The 18,597-nt window shown below is 33.8% G+C and overlaps 1 protein-coding gene across 1 annotated transcript in view; it reads right to left on the bottom strand.

Annotated features, from left to right (window-relative positions):
• LOC121445581 (cilia- and flagella-associated protein 47-like) overlaps positions 1 to 18,597 on the bottom strand; it is a gene marked incomplete at its 3' end in the record, with an annotated part of 123,182 nt that overhangs the window by 79,576 nt on the left and 25,009 nt on the right. Inside the window, 7 exon segments of the mRNA XM_041647720.1 lie at positions 4,015 to 4,256; positions 4,553 to 4,769; positions 7,174 to 7,270; positions 7,358 to 7,547; positions 9,134 to 9,286; positions 10,482 to 10,698; positions 13,972 to 14,161. Of these exon segments, the coding sequence (XP_041503654.1) occupies positions 4,015 to 4,256; positions 4,553 to 4,769; positions 7,174 to 7,270; positions 7,358 to 7,547; positions 9,134 to 9,286; positions 10,482 to 10,698; positions 13,972 to 14,161 (1,306 nt within the window).

The following is an 18,597-nucleotide window of genomic DNA, read 5'->3' as shown; positions in this document are numbered from 1 at the left end:
TTTCTCAATATTGTGAAGTAATTATCAATATAAACAAATATTACACTTTCAGAAGGAAGAATTACTATTATGGATTTTAGAGATTAACTTCTGATGGAGTTAAAAGTAATGATGTAAGAGAGACCATGAACAGAAACATTAGGTGTAAAATGAAATTCATAATTTCAAAAGGAAATGATGCATAAAAATTCAAAATGAGAGCAGAAGGTATGAGGGGAAATGTGAAGTATTCCAAGAAAATAGAGAAAACTTCATTGTATTGCATGTGAGTTTTAACATGAAGCATGGATGAGTTGGAACTTTGTAAGATGACAAAATTTGCCAAGGACATAAAAGTAACCAACAAAAATGAATAATTTAATCAAAAAGCAAGAATACCAGATGGAAAAATTAGTTTGACAATATTCCTCAGGAAGAAAGGAGTCTCTGAAGTTTGAGGACACAGGACACTAAAGGAGATAAGAGGGGCCATTACAAACAAATTTAGTTTGGGGTTGGTTTAACTTGCATGCAGTGCAAGTTTTTGTTTTGTTTTGTTTTGCTTTGCCTTTGTCAGTCTTAAAAAATGAAGAGATAGAATGCTGACCTCTTATGGAGGAGGAGTGGATGGGGTGGGAGGTAGATGAGAGTCGGGGAGGGGAGGGAATGGGAGTAGAGGAGGGAGAGGAAACAGAGTTTGGTATATAAAATAAAGGGAAAAAAATGCTATATAAATAAAAAAGAAAACTGACCTCTGAATTTGCAATGGCCTTGGGGGAAGATGAAAACTCAATATAAGTGGTGGATATAAAATGAGGTAATCAGAAAGCACCAAGTAGCAGATTTTCAGTATTCTTGGAGGAAAATATACTGTAATAATGAACCATAAATCATGAAAGAGTTGGTTATAGAAGTGTTTGCTGTATAAAGATCTGTCAAGATCACGCTGCCAGTAAACAACAAAAAAAGAAAGTCCTGATAGAAATGAGAAAAGAGACAGAGAGGTGTGTTCAGGAAGAAGTCACCACATTATACTTAAGAAAGTAGTGGATAGGAAAAGCTGTGATGGAAAATAAATAACTAAGATTCAATGATACAACAGAATAAGAGGAATAAGATTTTAAAAAAGATTACAAATTCATGTTGATGTATTTATGTGAAAAGAATTCCTCCCTCCAATCAACACAATTAAGTTTCTAAGAATACTGTACATATCAGATAATATCTAAAGTCATATAATCAAGTATTTTGAGAGTTGAGATTTGCTGGGGAATGTTGCTCAGTGAAGAAAACTGAGAAAGAGTCAAGTGACTTAACTGAAGACAATTTCAAGTATTGAGTCATTGTACTGGCAAAGAAAAAGCCAATAAACTAAATAAGCACATAGAAAAATTAAACTAAAACTGAACTCTATCTCAGAAAACAGCGTTTCAGTCTCACTTTCTCCTTGTTACAATACTCCCTATCCAAATACCAACTCAAACAATAGCAATGTCTTGGGAACAAATCTTAATATAACAATATTCACATCACTTTACAAAACAACGACAGAAGGGTAAATGACTAAATTTGATATCAAGAGGCCAAATAAAAATTGCATAAAAGTGTAAACACTGAAAATATAAAACTGAGTAATCACTGCATGCATATTCTGAGGAAAACATTATTAAAATGCATGTATATGATTACAAATATTATATGCTTTCTTAAATTTTAGACAAAACAATTTTAAAAATTATATTTTAAGTAACTTAATTATATTATTTAAATAAAATTTTATCTAGAATTAAACATTTTAATATCTGCATGCTATAATAATTAGTTTGTCTAAAAACATATGAAAGAAGTCATGGACAAACAAAAGAAGCAAACATCAATATCTCCTTTCTAAAGAATTCTGAAGATCATGCAAAACTTAACTAGCATGACACTTGTAACTTTGCAATTCTACTTCTATTTTATTCAAACTATGTGTCATCACTGCATTTCCACCAAAACCATGGAGGACAGCCAATTAAGTCATAGTTAAGATAGAAATAACAGAAGTTGGAAAAGCATAATACACTGTGCTTTTTAAGCACCATTAATGAAAACTAAGAGAATTGATCAAAGCCTATAGTCAGACTACTTATAGCTAATCTAAAACTGTTATATCTTTGTAGAAATAAATTGAAAGGGATTATGGAGTATCTCTGAAATAGAAATTTGTTATCATTCTTCTTTATCTTCTCAGTAGAAGTCAGTGTTACAAACACTACAGTTTAAAATACAGTTTTTGCAAATGAATTTGAGAAGTATCAATAAAAGAAAATTATGCTGAAATTTGCTAAATAACTCCAGGCTATTAAGACACTTCAACAACTTTATCCTTGAATTCTGTCTAACCTTATTATAGAGAAAGCTCTTTTTTCAATTTTAAAATTTATCAATACCAATAAATTAAATTTAATGTTAAGATTAATTTATAACACTCCAGTATGAACAATTTTAAACTGTCTGGTAATCACAAGAAACTATTATATTTCTATTATATAATCAAAAACAATTTACATTCAAAACAACAACTGTTTCTAAATTATAACTAAAGACATTGAGGAGAAAATTTAAGAGGAAGAAGAAAGAAGAGAAAGGAGTGGAAAATAGAAATAAATATCAAGATATATGATAAGCTGGCAATACTTTCAAATAAAAAAGTTCAAAAATAAGAATTTTTCAATCATATTCCTATCTATTTATATTTACCATCCTTTGAGAGAATTATAGTAGCACATGTAGAGGAAATTGCTCACAAAAAAAAATAATAAGTGAGAAGCTAAGATCAGTCTTAATATTTATTTTACTTGGCACTCATGGAGCACTAGACTTTAACTGGTTATAAAAACACCAGAGTAAGTCAGTGCAGATGCAAAGATTCAGATCTTCCCATCTCACTGCAGAAATATAAGCACATAGAATGAAAAGGTAGTATTGATCAACTGGTAACTTTCAATATACTTTTTAAATTATACCTTCTGTCCTTATAAGGTCCTCACAGCACAACACAATGATCTTTGCAAAAGATGATAGGCTACTAGATAAATCACAGTTTAGAAGTTACTGGGTTTACATAATAAAAAAAATACATGAAATGTTTTTTGTAAGAAATAGCATACTCAAATTTAAATGGATGGGTAACTATTTCAGGGCCCCATCAAAAGCAGTAATTCAGACTGGCTTATACTAGTATTCTTAATAACTGACAGTTTTAATTTTTTAATTGCACTGAATTTATTTTATTAGTTGTACTTATGACTAGCTATAACTAATTTAAAATAATTCAAAATCTAAGAAAACATAAGTCACTTTAAATAATCTTATAATTATACTAAAAATATAAAAAGCAGTGACTTTTTTAGGAGTATCTTCAATGGCTAATGTTATACATTGTATAGACTGAGGGACTCAGTTGTGTGCTCAAACACAAAGCAAGATAATAGACTTGACAATACTCAGATGTGAATAAGTTAGTAGATTTAAAATAATTAACTGAAAAATAACTGTATAAATTTAAGTCATACAATGTTCTAATTTGATACATATCCATATTGTATGATAGTTTTCATAAGCAAATGTATATTCAGATTACATTTAATGTCAGTGGATATTAATCAACAATTTGACAGCCTTAGAGGTTTTAGAACCCCTAAAATTTAATCTTACCTTTGATCTAAACACTACACCATCATTTTTTCTCTGGGTATCTATCCTCCCATCTTGTCTAGTAAATTTCTAACTTGTTAAGCCATATAGTTAACCAAGAACTTAACATTGTCATCTTTATATAGCTCTTATTATGTGTTTCTGTTAGAACTTCAACACAGGATCTTTATTTTCAAGTCATATTTACATATTTAAAAATAAATGCTCTTGATGATAGTATCAAGTTTACTTCTATGCTATTGTCATAAGTACATAGTATGTGATCAGTAAGTTATTAATGCCTGAATTCAGGAGTGAATAAATTAATTTCTAAATAAAAACAAAATATATGATTACCTTGGGCTGGACGAATACTAAATGCAATTCCTCTCAGTTCAGTTACTGGTTTCCATTCAAATTGGGCAGGACGATTCAGATGATTATATAGCCTGACTGTCCCCCGAAAACATGTTTTCAACAAGAAGGTTTGGGGTTTCAACACAACCTCATTAGAAGACAGTTCAAGTTTTACAGGCAGGATGACAGCCATTACTAAGATATGTCCACCAGGTATGTTGTTAATTCTAAAGGTAAATGATCTGTAACAGAATAGAAACTCCCAAACTTAACAGATAGCACAGTACCTATTTATAATTAAAGACTTCAGATACATATAAAGTATATATGCTATAGATTACCATATATAATTGATTCAGAAAATAATGATGGAGAAAATCAGATTACCACTGAACTATATGAACATACACGTATACAAAATGAGGCATATTATATACCTCTTATACTTTGGAATAAAATATAATCTATGTTACAGTTATTGAAGTAAATTAATACCATAAATGACTCCAGTAAGTAAAAATTGAGAAATAAACCTTACTTCCAAAATTTCCCGTTGGTAGAAGACTCAAATACCATCGAAATATATGTACTAGATGTAGGTGGAATCACATAGGAAAATTGGTTGGTTTTCCGAAGTTCTTCCAAATTAATATCTAACTGTATCAATATATACATTGGCAGCATGTTAACAATGTGAAGTAGCTGAGTGTTTGTAGATTTCACACAAATATTACCAAAGTTAAGAACAGATGGTCCTGAAATAATCAAAGTAGATTATTAAGTAAAATTCTTACAAAGGTGTTCCTTCATTTCCTATGTCTTTAGATTTTATTTTGGTAAGATAAATTGTCTAAAATTAACACAAAACTATATAGTATAATATCACAAAATTATTTGGTACAATGTCAGACATGAACATGCTTTTATGGATCATACCAAAGCTTCATGTTTAGAGATTATTGCTTCATGTTCAATATGACTATATTCTAGTATGAAAAATTTCACGGTAAGATAATAATCACAATAAAATTCTTATCATCAATTTAATCTCCAAAATTTCACCAATGAATACATTTACTTTATTTACCAATATCTAATTCTTAAAAAAACTATTTTCAGTTCCATGACTTGTTTCCTAAGGGTTTCTTCTATAGCCAAAAGCTTTAATTATAATTTAATGTATATATTTTGTATCATATATATTGTATAATAATTATACATAATCTCCTTTTTGTTTTGAGACAATATTCAACTGTATAACCAAAGCTAACTTTGTACTCATGATTTTCCTGCCAGTCACACAGTCAACCACAGAGTAATAATGAATAGAATAAAGGAAAGAAAAAGCTTGAAGGTAAAGTTTAGTTAAAGAGAAATGGGTTAATTTAAGTTAGAAAAGCTGGCTAAAAACAAGTCGAGCTAATATGAGACATTCATAAGTAAGAATACGTCTCAGTGTATTTATTTGGGAATTGGGTGGCAGACCCCAAAAGAGTAAAAAAAAAAATTCTATGAAGAATTATCTTTATCATCTTGATTGGTATGGACATCGCTGACCACTCTTGGTGGATCCATACATTGGTTTAAAGTTGTGGAATGTATAAGAATAGAGAAAGAAAACTAAACACTAAAGCATGTAAACATTCATTTCTCCCTGTTCTTCACTGATGTAGCCAGCTGTCTTGAGCTCCTGCTATCCTGACTTCTCCACAATAACAATGTAGCCTAGAATTTTGAGTTAAAAATAGATTTCTGCCCTAGGGTGCCTTTTGTCAGGGTATTTTAATCCTAAAAACCAAAATAAAGCTAGGACATATTCCCTTTGTGTATATATTTTAAGATTGGTTTATTCACCTATTCATTAATATTTAGTTTCTAATTATTAGCTACTTTTAAAAAGCTACTATACATTTTAGATAACAAATACTGATTTGAAATACAATGTCATTTCTTTTGGATAAATACCTACGAGTAAAATACATAAATTACATTATTGGTTTGTATGTGACTATATAAGGAATCAGAAAACTAAAATAATTTTATTTTGTGTATTACTCATGAGAATACAACTCTTTTAAATAGTTTATTGGCTCCTAATCTATTCACTAGTCTTGGGTTCTTTATATTTTCAGGAAAAAAATAGTGAGATTTTTTTTCTTCATGGGTTACCTCTAGCCATATACTAAATTTGTGTCATTTTAGTTTAATCTTTTTTATTAAATCTTTATTTTACCTACGAACCAAAGTTTCATGTGCCCCTCTTCTTGTTCTCTCCTCCCACCTCCTTTCTACCACCCCCTTCAATCCATTCCATGTTTTAGCTATGTCTACATTATGTAATAGTTAAATAATGGTAATTAGCATATGTATTACCTCATGTACCTGTGTACAGTGGCATAAGAAAATTCAAAAATTCAGTGTCAGCAACATTCATGTATCTTCATTTTTTTTTGGTTTTTTGAGACAGGGTTTCTCTGTACCTTTTTAGACTGTCCTGGAACTAGCTATTGTAGACAAGGCTGGCCTTGAACTCACAGAGATCCGCCTGCCTCTGCCTACCAAGTGCTGGGATTAATGGTGTGCACCACCACGACACAGCTTCATGTATCTTTTTAAATTACAGTTACCATGTTGTATAATAGGCCCCGATGACAAGAATAAATTTAATTTGGGATTGGGGACTGCTGCTGAGGCTGCTAAAGCTATTTTTTTGTTTAAACCTAGGACTATAATCAGTTAGCCTGACAGAACTATCAGGTAAAATTGATCCTCGTCTGTCTTTAGGCATAATAGGGTTTCACAGGAACTGAAGGCCAAAGCTCTCACAATGACACATTTGTCCAAGAACAGCTGCATAGTTAATATTGTGTGGTAAAATAAGCCATGGACTTCCTATTCTACCATCTTGAAATCTGTTTTTGAAAGGGAGGGGGAAAGAGGAAGGAAGGAAAAGAGAGAGAGAGAAATAGAGAAAAAGTGAGATAATATGAGAATATAATATAAAATTGGGTGGTTAGAAATGTAAGCAGGACCTGGAAGGAGTTGAGGTGGGGTGGATGCAATCAAATATTTTATATAAATAAAACCAGCACACACACACACACACACACACACACACACACACACAAAAGAGTGTAGTAAATTTCTGTATAATCTTACCAACAATTACTTGATGGATTTGCTTTGGTGTCAAAACTTTGCTGCAGTCACGCTTTTCTTGGTGAGTGGTTGGCTTCGATTTAAGTCCTCTGGAGATCTGTTTTTCCAAAATTAATCATTCAATATTAGTAAGAATTATTTTTAGAATTCTCACTACAGAACAAATTTGAAAACATGCACATGCCTTTCTATGCAGAGATTCTGCCTCCCTGGATGTTATTTTCTTGGTGCTTAGCAATCTTTTAGCTCTGAGGGAAACAGTCTTTAAAGATGAAGGTATCTCTTCGATTTCTGATTGAGATAATGATGGTGACTTTATACCAGATGATGGCAGCATGCCTATATCGACTTCACTTACTGGAAACCTGCGTTCCCTATAAAAATAATGATGATGATAAAATAATAATAATAATAATCACTGATAGAGGAAAAGTCGTTCACAAAATACAATAATAAGTGCAAATGTCCTCCATGAAAAACACTGCTATAGGCTTATCCATATCCATTTAACTGAATTGGCATACTAATCTGAAAGATGCTTTCCTCCACTAAGTGGCCTCTACGTTTCTTCAACAGCTCATAGAAGAAGTTACAGGCACCCCTATATTTTTGTCACAATCAAAAAAAATCACCGTCACTGAGTGGTTTGGACCAAAAGAAAAGCCTCTTTGGTTCAAGATAGAAACAATGGTATCATTTATCTTCAAAAAATGTTGGCATCAGGCTGAGAACAAACTTTATTTGAAATACATCAATTCTTCCCTTGTTATGTTCTGACTCCAACATCCTACACAGCTTTTCTTGGAAATATGCTTTAGTGAATCACATACAATAGAATCCCTACCTCAGGATCTGCTTCTAGCAAAAACTAACTAAGAAAACTGCAAATAGGAAGCTACCAAAAGTTACAAAAGGAGCTAGATGTTTTGCCTTTAATATATATTAAAATGCTACTAAAACAACTCATAATGGAAAGGAAACTAAGGCATAAAAAACAAATTTAATATTAGCATGGAGAATAATTTTGAACCATAATAATCAATACAAACATAAAATGAACTTCAGATTTGATTTTTTGTACTAATTTTTTGATAAACACTCAAAGCACAGACAAATGGGACTTTATACAGCTAAGAAACTTCTGCAAAGCAAAAAAGATGATAAAAGGTAGAAACCACTCTTGTAATGGGGAAAATATGCAAATTTTTCATTTGAAAAGATATGTATCCAGAATACACACATAACTAAAAAGCGTAATAACAGCCCACTCAATAATCAAATTACAAACCGGGTGGTGGTGGCGCACGCCTTTAATCCCACCACTCGGGAGGCAGAGGCAGGCGGATCTCTGTGTGTTCGAGGCCAGCCTGGTCTACAAGAGCTAGGTCCAGGACAGGAACCAAAAAGCTACAGAGAAACCCTGTCTCGAAAATCAAAAAAAAAAAAAAAATCAAATAACATTGTGTACAAATGAAATGAAATGAATGTATACTTCTAAAAGAAAGAAAGTCTACGGCCAATAAAATTTATTTTCTAAAGCTCAGTGTCTTCAGTCACCAGAAAAACAAGAATCAAACCGACACAGATTATCACCCCATATCACTGAAATGGCTATTATTAAAAAGATAAATTATAGCAAATACTAAAAAGATGTGGAGACTAGTAAGTAGGAATACAAAGCACTAAAAGCAATGACAAGAAAGTTAAGGAAGCATTAGTTACACAGATTTAAACCAAATACATTGCATAGATGTCCTGAAATTTCGCATTACCCTTCATAAAATCTTCAATTATTACATTGATCAAACACTATAAATTTATGATGACAATGTCAAATACCCTGATTTGATCTTTATATCCAATCATTGTATTGTACTCCCGAAATTTATATTCAAATAATCAATTTAAGAAGAAAAGCAAATCTGGTCTTTAGGCACATTGTTTGAAAAACTATCTTTACCTCAGTGCTTCTTTAAGAAGGCGTGTATTTCTTAAACCGTTAATATAGTCTGTGTAGTAATCTCGATGTATTTTCCTTTCCAATTTTTCCAAATCAGTGTATTCATAATCAGGATCCACATAGACATGCCTAGGCATCTTTGTGAAAATTGTTCTACAAGGTGAACAACATATCATGTTAAAATACACACACACACACACACATACACACACGTGTGTGTGTGCAAGCATACAAGCACACATACCTGTTTGATTAGACGATACCAAGTACCTACTGGTCAATTTCAGTATCAAGTGGAGTGCATTACATGGTAAGTATGATAAAATGCATATCCTATGGTATACAAAGACATCATTGCAAAAGAGGATAAGGGGGAGATATACCTATGTGCATGTGTTGTATGTGTGTTATATACATATATGTGTATATTATATACATATATGTATATATGTATACATCTTTTTAAAATTATGACCAGAATTAGAAGAAATAGAGAATACTGAATCTTTTCACTAAACATAGATTCATAAATTAAAATATCAGGAAAGTCAGTAAATGTCATAGAATTTTTCTTTTATAGATAGCAAAAATGTGGACTGGATAATCAAATGGTAAAGTAGGAATGTCGGCACAAAATTAAATGATCTTAATGATACCCACCAAAAAAATAAAGTAGAAAAAGTACGGGGCTATTATTAAGTTTAGTTAGTCTATTGTTAGTATACACATTGGCATAAAATAACCCTTGTTTACTTATGGATATATTAAAATCTTGAGGTCCAGAAAGTCATGTATTTGCCACCTTTAACATAGTAATGTCCTTGAATTATGATGAATTTAAATTGTAGCTTAAACATTCCTTATGAACTTAAATCTGAGAAGTTTTAGATCAAGTGGGGAGGAGTTACTAGAAATATGACTCTGAGGTGAGAAAACAAGGACAATGATAACAGTTAATTAGTTTCTTACAAGTTACAGTGTTTTATTCAGATAAATTCAAACATAATTATACTAAAAATATAATTATTTTAGAGTCTAATTATAATACCAATAGTGATTATTTCTATCGTTTATATATTGATATTCCTAATATGATTTTGAAAACTATTTTGTATGCCAGCTATTGCCTCACAAGTACACAGTAGAGTGTATAAAAAGTTAGATAAGGCAAACACAAACATTCAAAAGCCATTGTTCTCCACATACAAAAGGACAAACATAATTTCATTCTGATTACTGCCTCCAGTAGCTTTCTTTTCTTTTCTAATGCCAGGATCTTGTCAGATCTTTGCCCATAATCCTGGATATTATGTCTTTTGAATTTTAATTTATTAATATTATATTTTACCTGAATTGTTCATGGTGGTCTTCACACCTGATACTTGCAGCTCTGTCATTAGGAAAGGCAATCAGTGCACCCTTCGCTGACATATCATTGGAGTGATGATTATGAAGGTTTGTCATGGCTGACTGGAGCATTGCTGCTACAGGTAGATGATCATCCTTTTTCTCTGAATCTTTGATCACAAATTGTCTTGTGGGATTACTGATCAATGGGGATATCCCTTTAATAAAATTGAAAAGTAAGTTGGTATTTAGTCCTTTGTATTGTTCATTTCCAAGAATTAGCCAAGGATTATTTCATATACTAGCTAACTGGTATAATGATTTGAATAAGAATGGCTCTCATAGGCATTACCATCCCTGATTTCAAACTCTATTACAGAGCTACAGTAATGAAAACAGTGTGGTATTGGCATAAAAACTGAGAAGTCGACCAATGGAATCATATAGAAGACCCGGATTTTAACCCACAAATCTATGAACACCTCATTTTCGATAAAGGGGCTATAAGTATACAATGGAAGAAAGAAAGCATCTTCAACAAATGGTGCTGGCACATCTGGATGTCAACATGTAGAAGAATGAAAATAGACCCATATCTATCACCAAGCACAAAACTCAAGTCCAAATGGATCAAAGACCTCAATATCAGTCTGAACACACTGAACCTGATAGAAGAGAAAGTGGGAAGTACCCTACAACAGATGGGCACAGGAGATTGCTTCCTATGTATAACCCCAGCAGCACAGACATTAAGGGCAACATTGAATAAATGGGACCTCCTGAAACTGAGAAGCTTCTGTAAAGCAAAGGACACTGTCACTAAGACAAAAAGGCAACCCACTGACTGGGAGAAGATCTTCACCAACCCCGCAACAGACAAAGGTCTGATCTCCAAAATATATAAAGAACACAAGAAACTAGATTTTAAAATGCTAATTAACCCAATTAAAAATGGGGCACTGAACTGAACAGAGAATTCTCAACAGAAGAAGTTCAAATGGCCAAAAGACACTTAAGGTCATGCTCAACCTCCTTAGCGATCAGGGAAATGCAAATCAAAACAACTTTAAGATATCATCTTACACCTGTAAGAAAGGCTAAAATCAAAAACACCAATGATAGCCTTTGCTAGAGAGGTTGTGGAGTAAGGGGCACACTCATCCATTGCTGGTGGGAATGCAAACTTGTCCAACCACTATGGAAATCAGTGTGGCGGTTTCTCAGGAAATTCGGGATCAACCTGCCCCTGGACCCAGCAATACTACACTTGGGAATATACCCAAGAGATGCCCTTTCATATTATAAAAGCATTTGTTCAACTATGTTCATAGCAGCATTATTTGTAATAGCCAGAACCTGGAAACAACCTAGATGTCCAACAATGGAAGAATGGTTGAAGAAAGTGTGGAATATATACACATTAGAGTACTACTCAGCAGTAAAAAACAATGACTTTTCGAATTTTGCATGCAAATGGATGGAAATAGAAAACACTATCCTGAGTGAGGTAACTCAGACCCAAAAAGATGAACATGGGATGTACTCACTCATATTTGGTCTCTAGCCAAAAATAAATGACATTGAGTCTATAATTTGTGATCCTAAAGAAACTAAATAAGAAGGTGAACCCAAAGAAAAACATATAGTTATCCTCCTGGAAATGGGAAGTAGACAAGATTGCCGAAAAAAAAATTGGGATCTTGGGGGTAGGGTGGGATAGGGGTAAGGAGAGATGGGGAGAGAAATGTGAGAAGGGGAGGATGGGGGGAACTTGGGGAATTTGGATGGTTGGGATAAAGGAAGGATGGATATGGGAGCAGGGAAGCATATATCTTAATTAAGGGATCCAGCTTAGGGTGGGCAAGAGACCTGACCATAGAGGGGCTCCCAGGTGCCCAAGCCGAGGTCCCCAGTTAGTTCCTTGGGCAGCTGAGGATAGGGAACCTGAAATGACCCTATCCTAGAGCAATACTGACGAATATCTTGCATATCACCATAGAACCTTCATCTGGCGATGGATGGAGATAGGGACAGAGACCCATATTGGAGCACCAGAATAAGCTCCCAAGGTCCCAATGAGGAGCAGACGGAGGGAGAACATGAGCAAGGAAGTCGGGACCGTGAGGGGTACACCCACCCACTGAGACAGAGGGACTGATCTATTGGGAGCTCACCAAGGCCAGCTGGACTGGAACTGAAAAAGCATGGGATAAAACCAGACTCTCTGTACAATGAGGACTGATGAGAAGCCAAAGACAATGGCACTGGGGTTTGATCCTACTTCATGTTCTGGCTTTGTGGGAGCCTAGCCAGTTTGGATGCTCTCCTTCCTAGACCTAAATGGAGGGGGGAGGACCTTGGACTTTCCACCTGACTGCTCTTCGGCCTGGAGAGGTAGGGGGAAAGGAGTGGGGGGAGAGGGAGTGGCGTGGGAGGAAGGGGAGGGAAATGGGAGGCTGGGAGGAGGCGGAAATTTTTTTTCCAAGAAAAAATAAATTAAAAAAAAAAGAATGGCCCTCATAGGCTCATAGATTTAAATATTTGGTCATTATGGAGTGATACTATTGACAGAGATTTGGGGTATGGCCTTAAAGTAGGTGTGGTCTTGTTGAAAGAAGTATGTCACTGGTAGTGAACTTTAGGATTTCAAATGCTCATGCCAATTCCAGTGTTTCTCTCTCTCTCCCTTCTGTCTGCCAATCCACATGTAGAACTGTCAGCTCCTTCTCCATCACCATGTCTGCCTGCATAAATCATGCTTTCTACCACAATAATAGACCAAACCTCTGAAACTGTAAGAAAGCCCCAACTAAATACTTTCTTTCATTAAAGTTGCCATGGTCATGTATCTTTTCACAGCAATAGAATTTTCACAGCAATTGATTTTAACATGCTAAATTCTCAAACACATTGAGAAAATACAAATGACTTAATAAAATACAGGGGTCTATGTAAAATAATTTAGCAAATAATAAATATTATTAAATTGTATGCATAACAATAAGCATGCTAATTTGAAGATTTAAATTAATCCATATGAAGTGAAAGGTATTTTTCAGCTAAAGACAATGTAACTAACCAAGGTCACATGGTATAATTAATAAAACATTATATATGACTGGATGAAACTGTAGCACAAAGAAAATTTGGATATATTCAAAACTAGTTTACATTAACAGCCAACAAAATTATAGAAAGAATACAACATAGAAACCATAAAATATTTGAGCATCTGTATAAAACACCCCAAAATATCAGCACAATATCTACTGAAAATATGACAGAAATGTAAATCTTTAGTATAGACAGAGAACTACTTCATAATCAGTACTAGTATATAAGACCTGTCTTTGAACAGGCCTTCTAGGTTACTTTGATAGATGTTTTATAAATGGGGACAGTACTTGTTTTTTACCCTGTTTGATTCATATACTCTTATATTAACAACAATAATTACATCAGAGTTGTGTAAAACTAATACAATAACATACCAGGATTAATTTTCACCCCGACTTTCTTAGTGTAAGCTTTGCAAGTGCTGTTGAATTCTAAATGTATATAATGAAATGGTTTCATTGACAATGACCGTAAATTTTCATCTACCACTGGACCAATAATCTCAATCACTTGCTTCACTTTAAATACTCCAATTTGATGTGGAACAAATGAACAAATCACATTCTAAAGAAAAAGAAAATTCAATCAGTACTCTATTGTTAGGAAAAATAAAAACAAATTTTAAAATACAGGTTATTTAAATTTCAAGCAACATGATTTCACCATGGAAATTTATAAGCACTTTTAGGAAACATCAACAACAAGCTACATGATGCCCATTATTGGAATTTTAAGGAAATTAAGAACACAATACAACAGTATTTCAAGAACAATATATCAAAAATCTCCAAATCCACTTTTGCACAAAAATAAATGACAAAATTCATTAAAATTAACTTTTCCAGTTATTTAGAAATTATTGAAGGGTTAACAAAAATTCAACATATCAGGAATCTTGCTTAATGTGTAAAAGCCGTCATGGCATTTTCCTCACTCTCAACCACCTAAACTGTTTTGTGGTCTGCAATTAGAGTAGCTGTAAAAACAGTTAGCACTAACATCCAAAGAAGAGAGAAGTGTAGGTGTGGAGATCTCCAGAAAACACATTTATATAGATTATGCTTTTGGTTCTGCCTGACAACTGGTTGAAAAACATTTAAGACATACTTTTATATGTGATACAGAGACAGAGAACTGAGTATCACAAGAACATGAGTTCCCATGTCATTTAATGTTTAAAGAAGCTATTAGAAAACAACTAAATAACTAAGATATTCATACAGTGTTTTCAAAGCTCTGACAGTGAAGGAGGAAGTATATTTAAGCAGGTATAAAAAGAGAGAAACAAAGCCAGAGAAAGGGTTACTGGAAGTGACCTGATGAGAAGCAGCTGCCTACAATTCACCTATAAAAGAAGAATGTTCTGACCTCTGCTCTAAGCATATGCTTCTGTAAACATGATTGACTGTAGACAGGGATCTCCTGTTAGAAACATAGTCATATCAACTCTCCATGTCTTTTAGTCACAGAAGACAGCTGCCTAAACCCAACAATGATGGAATGGTTCAGAAATATTGCTAGAAACATACATGCTATACCTATGTATGTTTGTTTAGACCTAATGAGGCATCTCTCTGAGTCGGCATATAATAATTTATTCTGACCCTCAACTTCATCTTTGGTGTCTATATGAGAGAGGTGGTGTCTTTGTGACATTCTTGTTTGCTTGTTTTCTGTTTCTGCCATAACAGCATGTTCCTGGTTACATAGAAGGCCACATACATCTGCATTATGGTACAATTCTTAGTAAGCTATAATCCCTCAACTCTGGCTGATGCTGATTTAAGGCATCTGGTGAAGAGAAATTGAAAATAAAAGTTGTAAACTACTTGCAAGAATATCGAAGACAGCGTTCAATGACTATAAATACAATCGCTGAAATGTCAGTGAAAGAAAACTGATAATTAGCCTTAACTCTAGGGATGACATAAGGGAAAGTGTCTCTAGACAACAATCAGACATTGAGATGGGGAGAATGTTGGGACTAATGAGTCCTGGCCTTCTGCTGGATGTTGGGACTAATGAGTGCTGGCCTTCAGCTGTTCTTCCCTCCTAGAACCTTCTAATTAAAGTTACTAGAAGCTGTGCCTAGCTTAGACGATCAGAGGATGGGATTTTCACCTGTTGGCCTTTGACTGCAGTGTATTTAAGCCTCCATGGTATTAATAAAGAGGGGCTTTTGGTACCAGTGTTTGAAGGTCTTTGCAACCTCCAGCCCTTTTCCCGAAGCTCGCAAACTGGGGTCTAGCGCACAGATCACAGACCGGGGCCGTGGTGTGCGGCAGGAGAGAAAGAATTATACGGAAAATTGTACAATACATAGGAGAGACAAACATGGCTGGGTTCCTAAAGAACCATTTTAAAACCTATAGAGGAATTTCATATGAAATGGGGATAAGAGAGAAAAGAAGGAGAGAGAGCCTGCACAAAAGTGAATGAGACAATCAGTTAGAAAGCTGGTTCAACAGTTAAGCCACTCTTCCAGAAGAAGAGGGTTCTAGTCCCAGAATCCACAAGGTGGCTCACAACCTTCTCTAACTCCGAGTCTACAGAATTTGACACCTTCTAGACTCTCCAGGCATGTTAGTAGTGTACTGACATACATACACACATGAAAAAACTCTAATACACATATAATAAAACATGTTTTAATTAAATTTAGGAAAGAGTGGTGTGGGCTCCAGAGAAAGGTCTTTAGAGAAAATCACCAAGTAACAATCCAGAGAAAGTCCCAGAGGAAAAAAAAAAAAAAAAGACAAAAGCATTATAAAAGCTTTTAGGGAACAGCAGGAAATAATTTGGTTCAACATTGCTTATATGACAAGAATCTGTGATGTGCCAGGTACTGGTTAGAATCCACTTAGGATTTGTAAAACGCACAGCACGAGAGAGAGAGAGAGAGAGAAAGAGAGAGAGAGAGAGAAAGAGAGAGAGATTAACTGTTCCATGGTGAGATGCAAAGAAGCAAGGCATGATCTCTTCAGTCTATGGAATCCAGCCTCTTAAAAATGACCATTGAATGGGTAGGTCCATGTTCTAACATAACTAATTCAAGAAACTTAAGGTAACCTTTGTCCAACCATTTGCTGAATACTAAATTAACTGAGAGAGATGTAATTGACTACATACAACAATGAAACTATCAATACAGAATTTTCCTAGAAGTCACTAATATATCAATAATCAAAGCTACTGTTAACCTTGGAGTGATTTGATTTTCTGCATTTCAAACAGCTATGCTATTTACAATGCAAAGTTTTCACCATAAAGTTATTTTACAACAAAAGAAACAGTAAAATGTGTTCAACACACCAGAAAGGTACATAATAGAATATGTCTGAGAGGAAATTCAAATGCTAGACTTACCAAACAATTATGGTGAGTCAACTATTATAAATATGCTGAAAAAACTGAAAAAAATGTCTGAAGAAAAAAAGAAAGTATGATATCAATTCTTCATAAAAAGGGTAACATGAAGGACTGAAATGATTAAAGAAATATTATAGATAGTACAGCATTTTAAAGATTCACTAAAAAGAACTCAGTAGTAGATATGTACTGATACAAGAAATAATCAATGAACTTGAAGACAAGATATTTGAGAATACCCCAAATGGCTAAGAGAGATGATTAAAAATTAGGCAAAAGAGGGTCTCTGGGTACATGATACTGTGTCAAGAACAAGAAGATACGGTAAAACCTTCCACTGTTCCAAGTACAAGGGCTTAGAAATGACTGACTAGCATATTCAGGAACTATCAACCATAGCTTTCTCCTAAAGGATGACTGCAACCTGAAACTGAGACTGCTCTGCCATATACTGCTACACCTTAGACCTTCTACTGAGATTAGCGGAAACCTACCTCCTCACTCTCAAAAAATAAATTAAGCTCCTAAATTCAGATGATTAAATAAACATGCTGAGTTTCTGGGCTGCTGCTATTATAGATTCTTGATTAGAGTGCATATCACACCTGATTCCGGGGTGTCTGTGTCTGTCTGTCTGTCTGTCCTTTGTTCATTCCCTCCATGGGTGGGTCAGATCAACATCAAATCTAAGAAGGTCACAGTAATAAACATAGTACCAATGAAAGAAAAGAGGTTGTAAAAAATAGTTGAGAGAGGAAAGTGAAGAATATTTGTAAAAATATAAAAAATGAGATGTTTAGAATCGTGATGGAAAAAATTCATCTGTATATTGATAAGCTCACCAAGACTCATGATATATCAGAATGATAGACACATCAGAGTCAAACTGTCAAAATTGCCAGGCAGTGGCAGTGCACATCTTTAATCCCACCACTAGGAGGCTGAGGCAGGTAGCTATCTGTGCAGTTCTTTGAGGCCAGCCTGGTCTACAGAGCAATAATAGGACAAGCAGGGCTATACAGAGAAAAGCTGTCTCAAAAAAAAAAAAGAAAAGAAAAGAAAAGAAAAGAAAAGAAAAGAAAAGAAAAGAAAAGAAAAGAAAAGAAAAGAAAAGAAAAGAAAAGAAAAGAAAAGAAAAGAAAAGAAAAGAAAAGAAAAGAAAAGAAAAGAAAAGAAAAGAAAAGAAAAGAAAAGAAGAAGGAAGGAAAGGAAGAGAAAAAAAGAAAGGAAAAAGAAAATCTGGAAATCATTAAGACTACTAGCGACCGAAAGGCAATAGGAAAGAGATTGCTTTATTGAAAAAATTATAAACTCAAAATTCCATAACTAGCCAAACTCCCAGTCAAAACTGAAGTTGGAAAGACAGTCTTCCCAAATAAATATCAGAGGGGAGATTGCACTCCTAGTAAAGCTGCTTTAGGAAAGTATTAAAGGGAATCCTTCCATGGAAACAGAAAGAAAATGGATAGTTATACAAGTAGTTTAAAGGAAACTATATATACATACACAAACAAACATATATATATATATATACACAAACACATATATGTATGTATATATGTGTGTACATATATGAACTGTATTTTTATTTGCAGTGTTTTCTTATGTATTTAGTTTATAAAATTGGAAAA

Source organism: Microtus oregoni, unplaced genomic scaffold (genome assembly GCF_018167655.1).
Source record: "Microtus oregoni isolate MIOR12 unplaced genomic scaffold, Mior012 000215F_ref0000472, whole genome shotgun sequence".
Classification (NCBI taxonomy): Eukaryota; Metazoa; Chordata; class Mammalia; order Rodentia; family Cricetidae; genus Microtus; species Microtus oregoni.
This window is presented reverse-complemented; position numbering and strand designations above follow the sequence as displayed.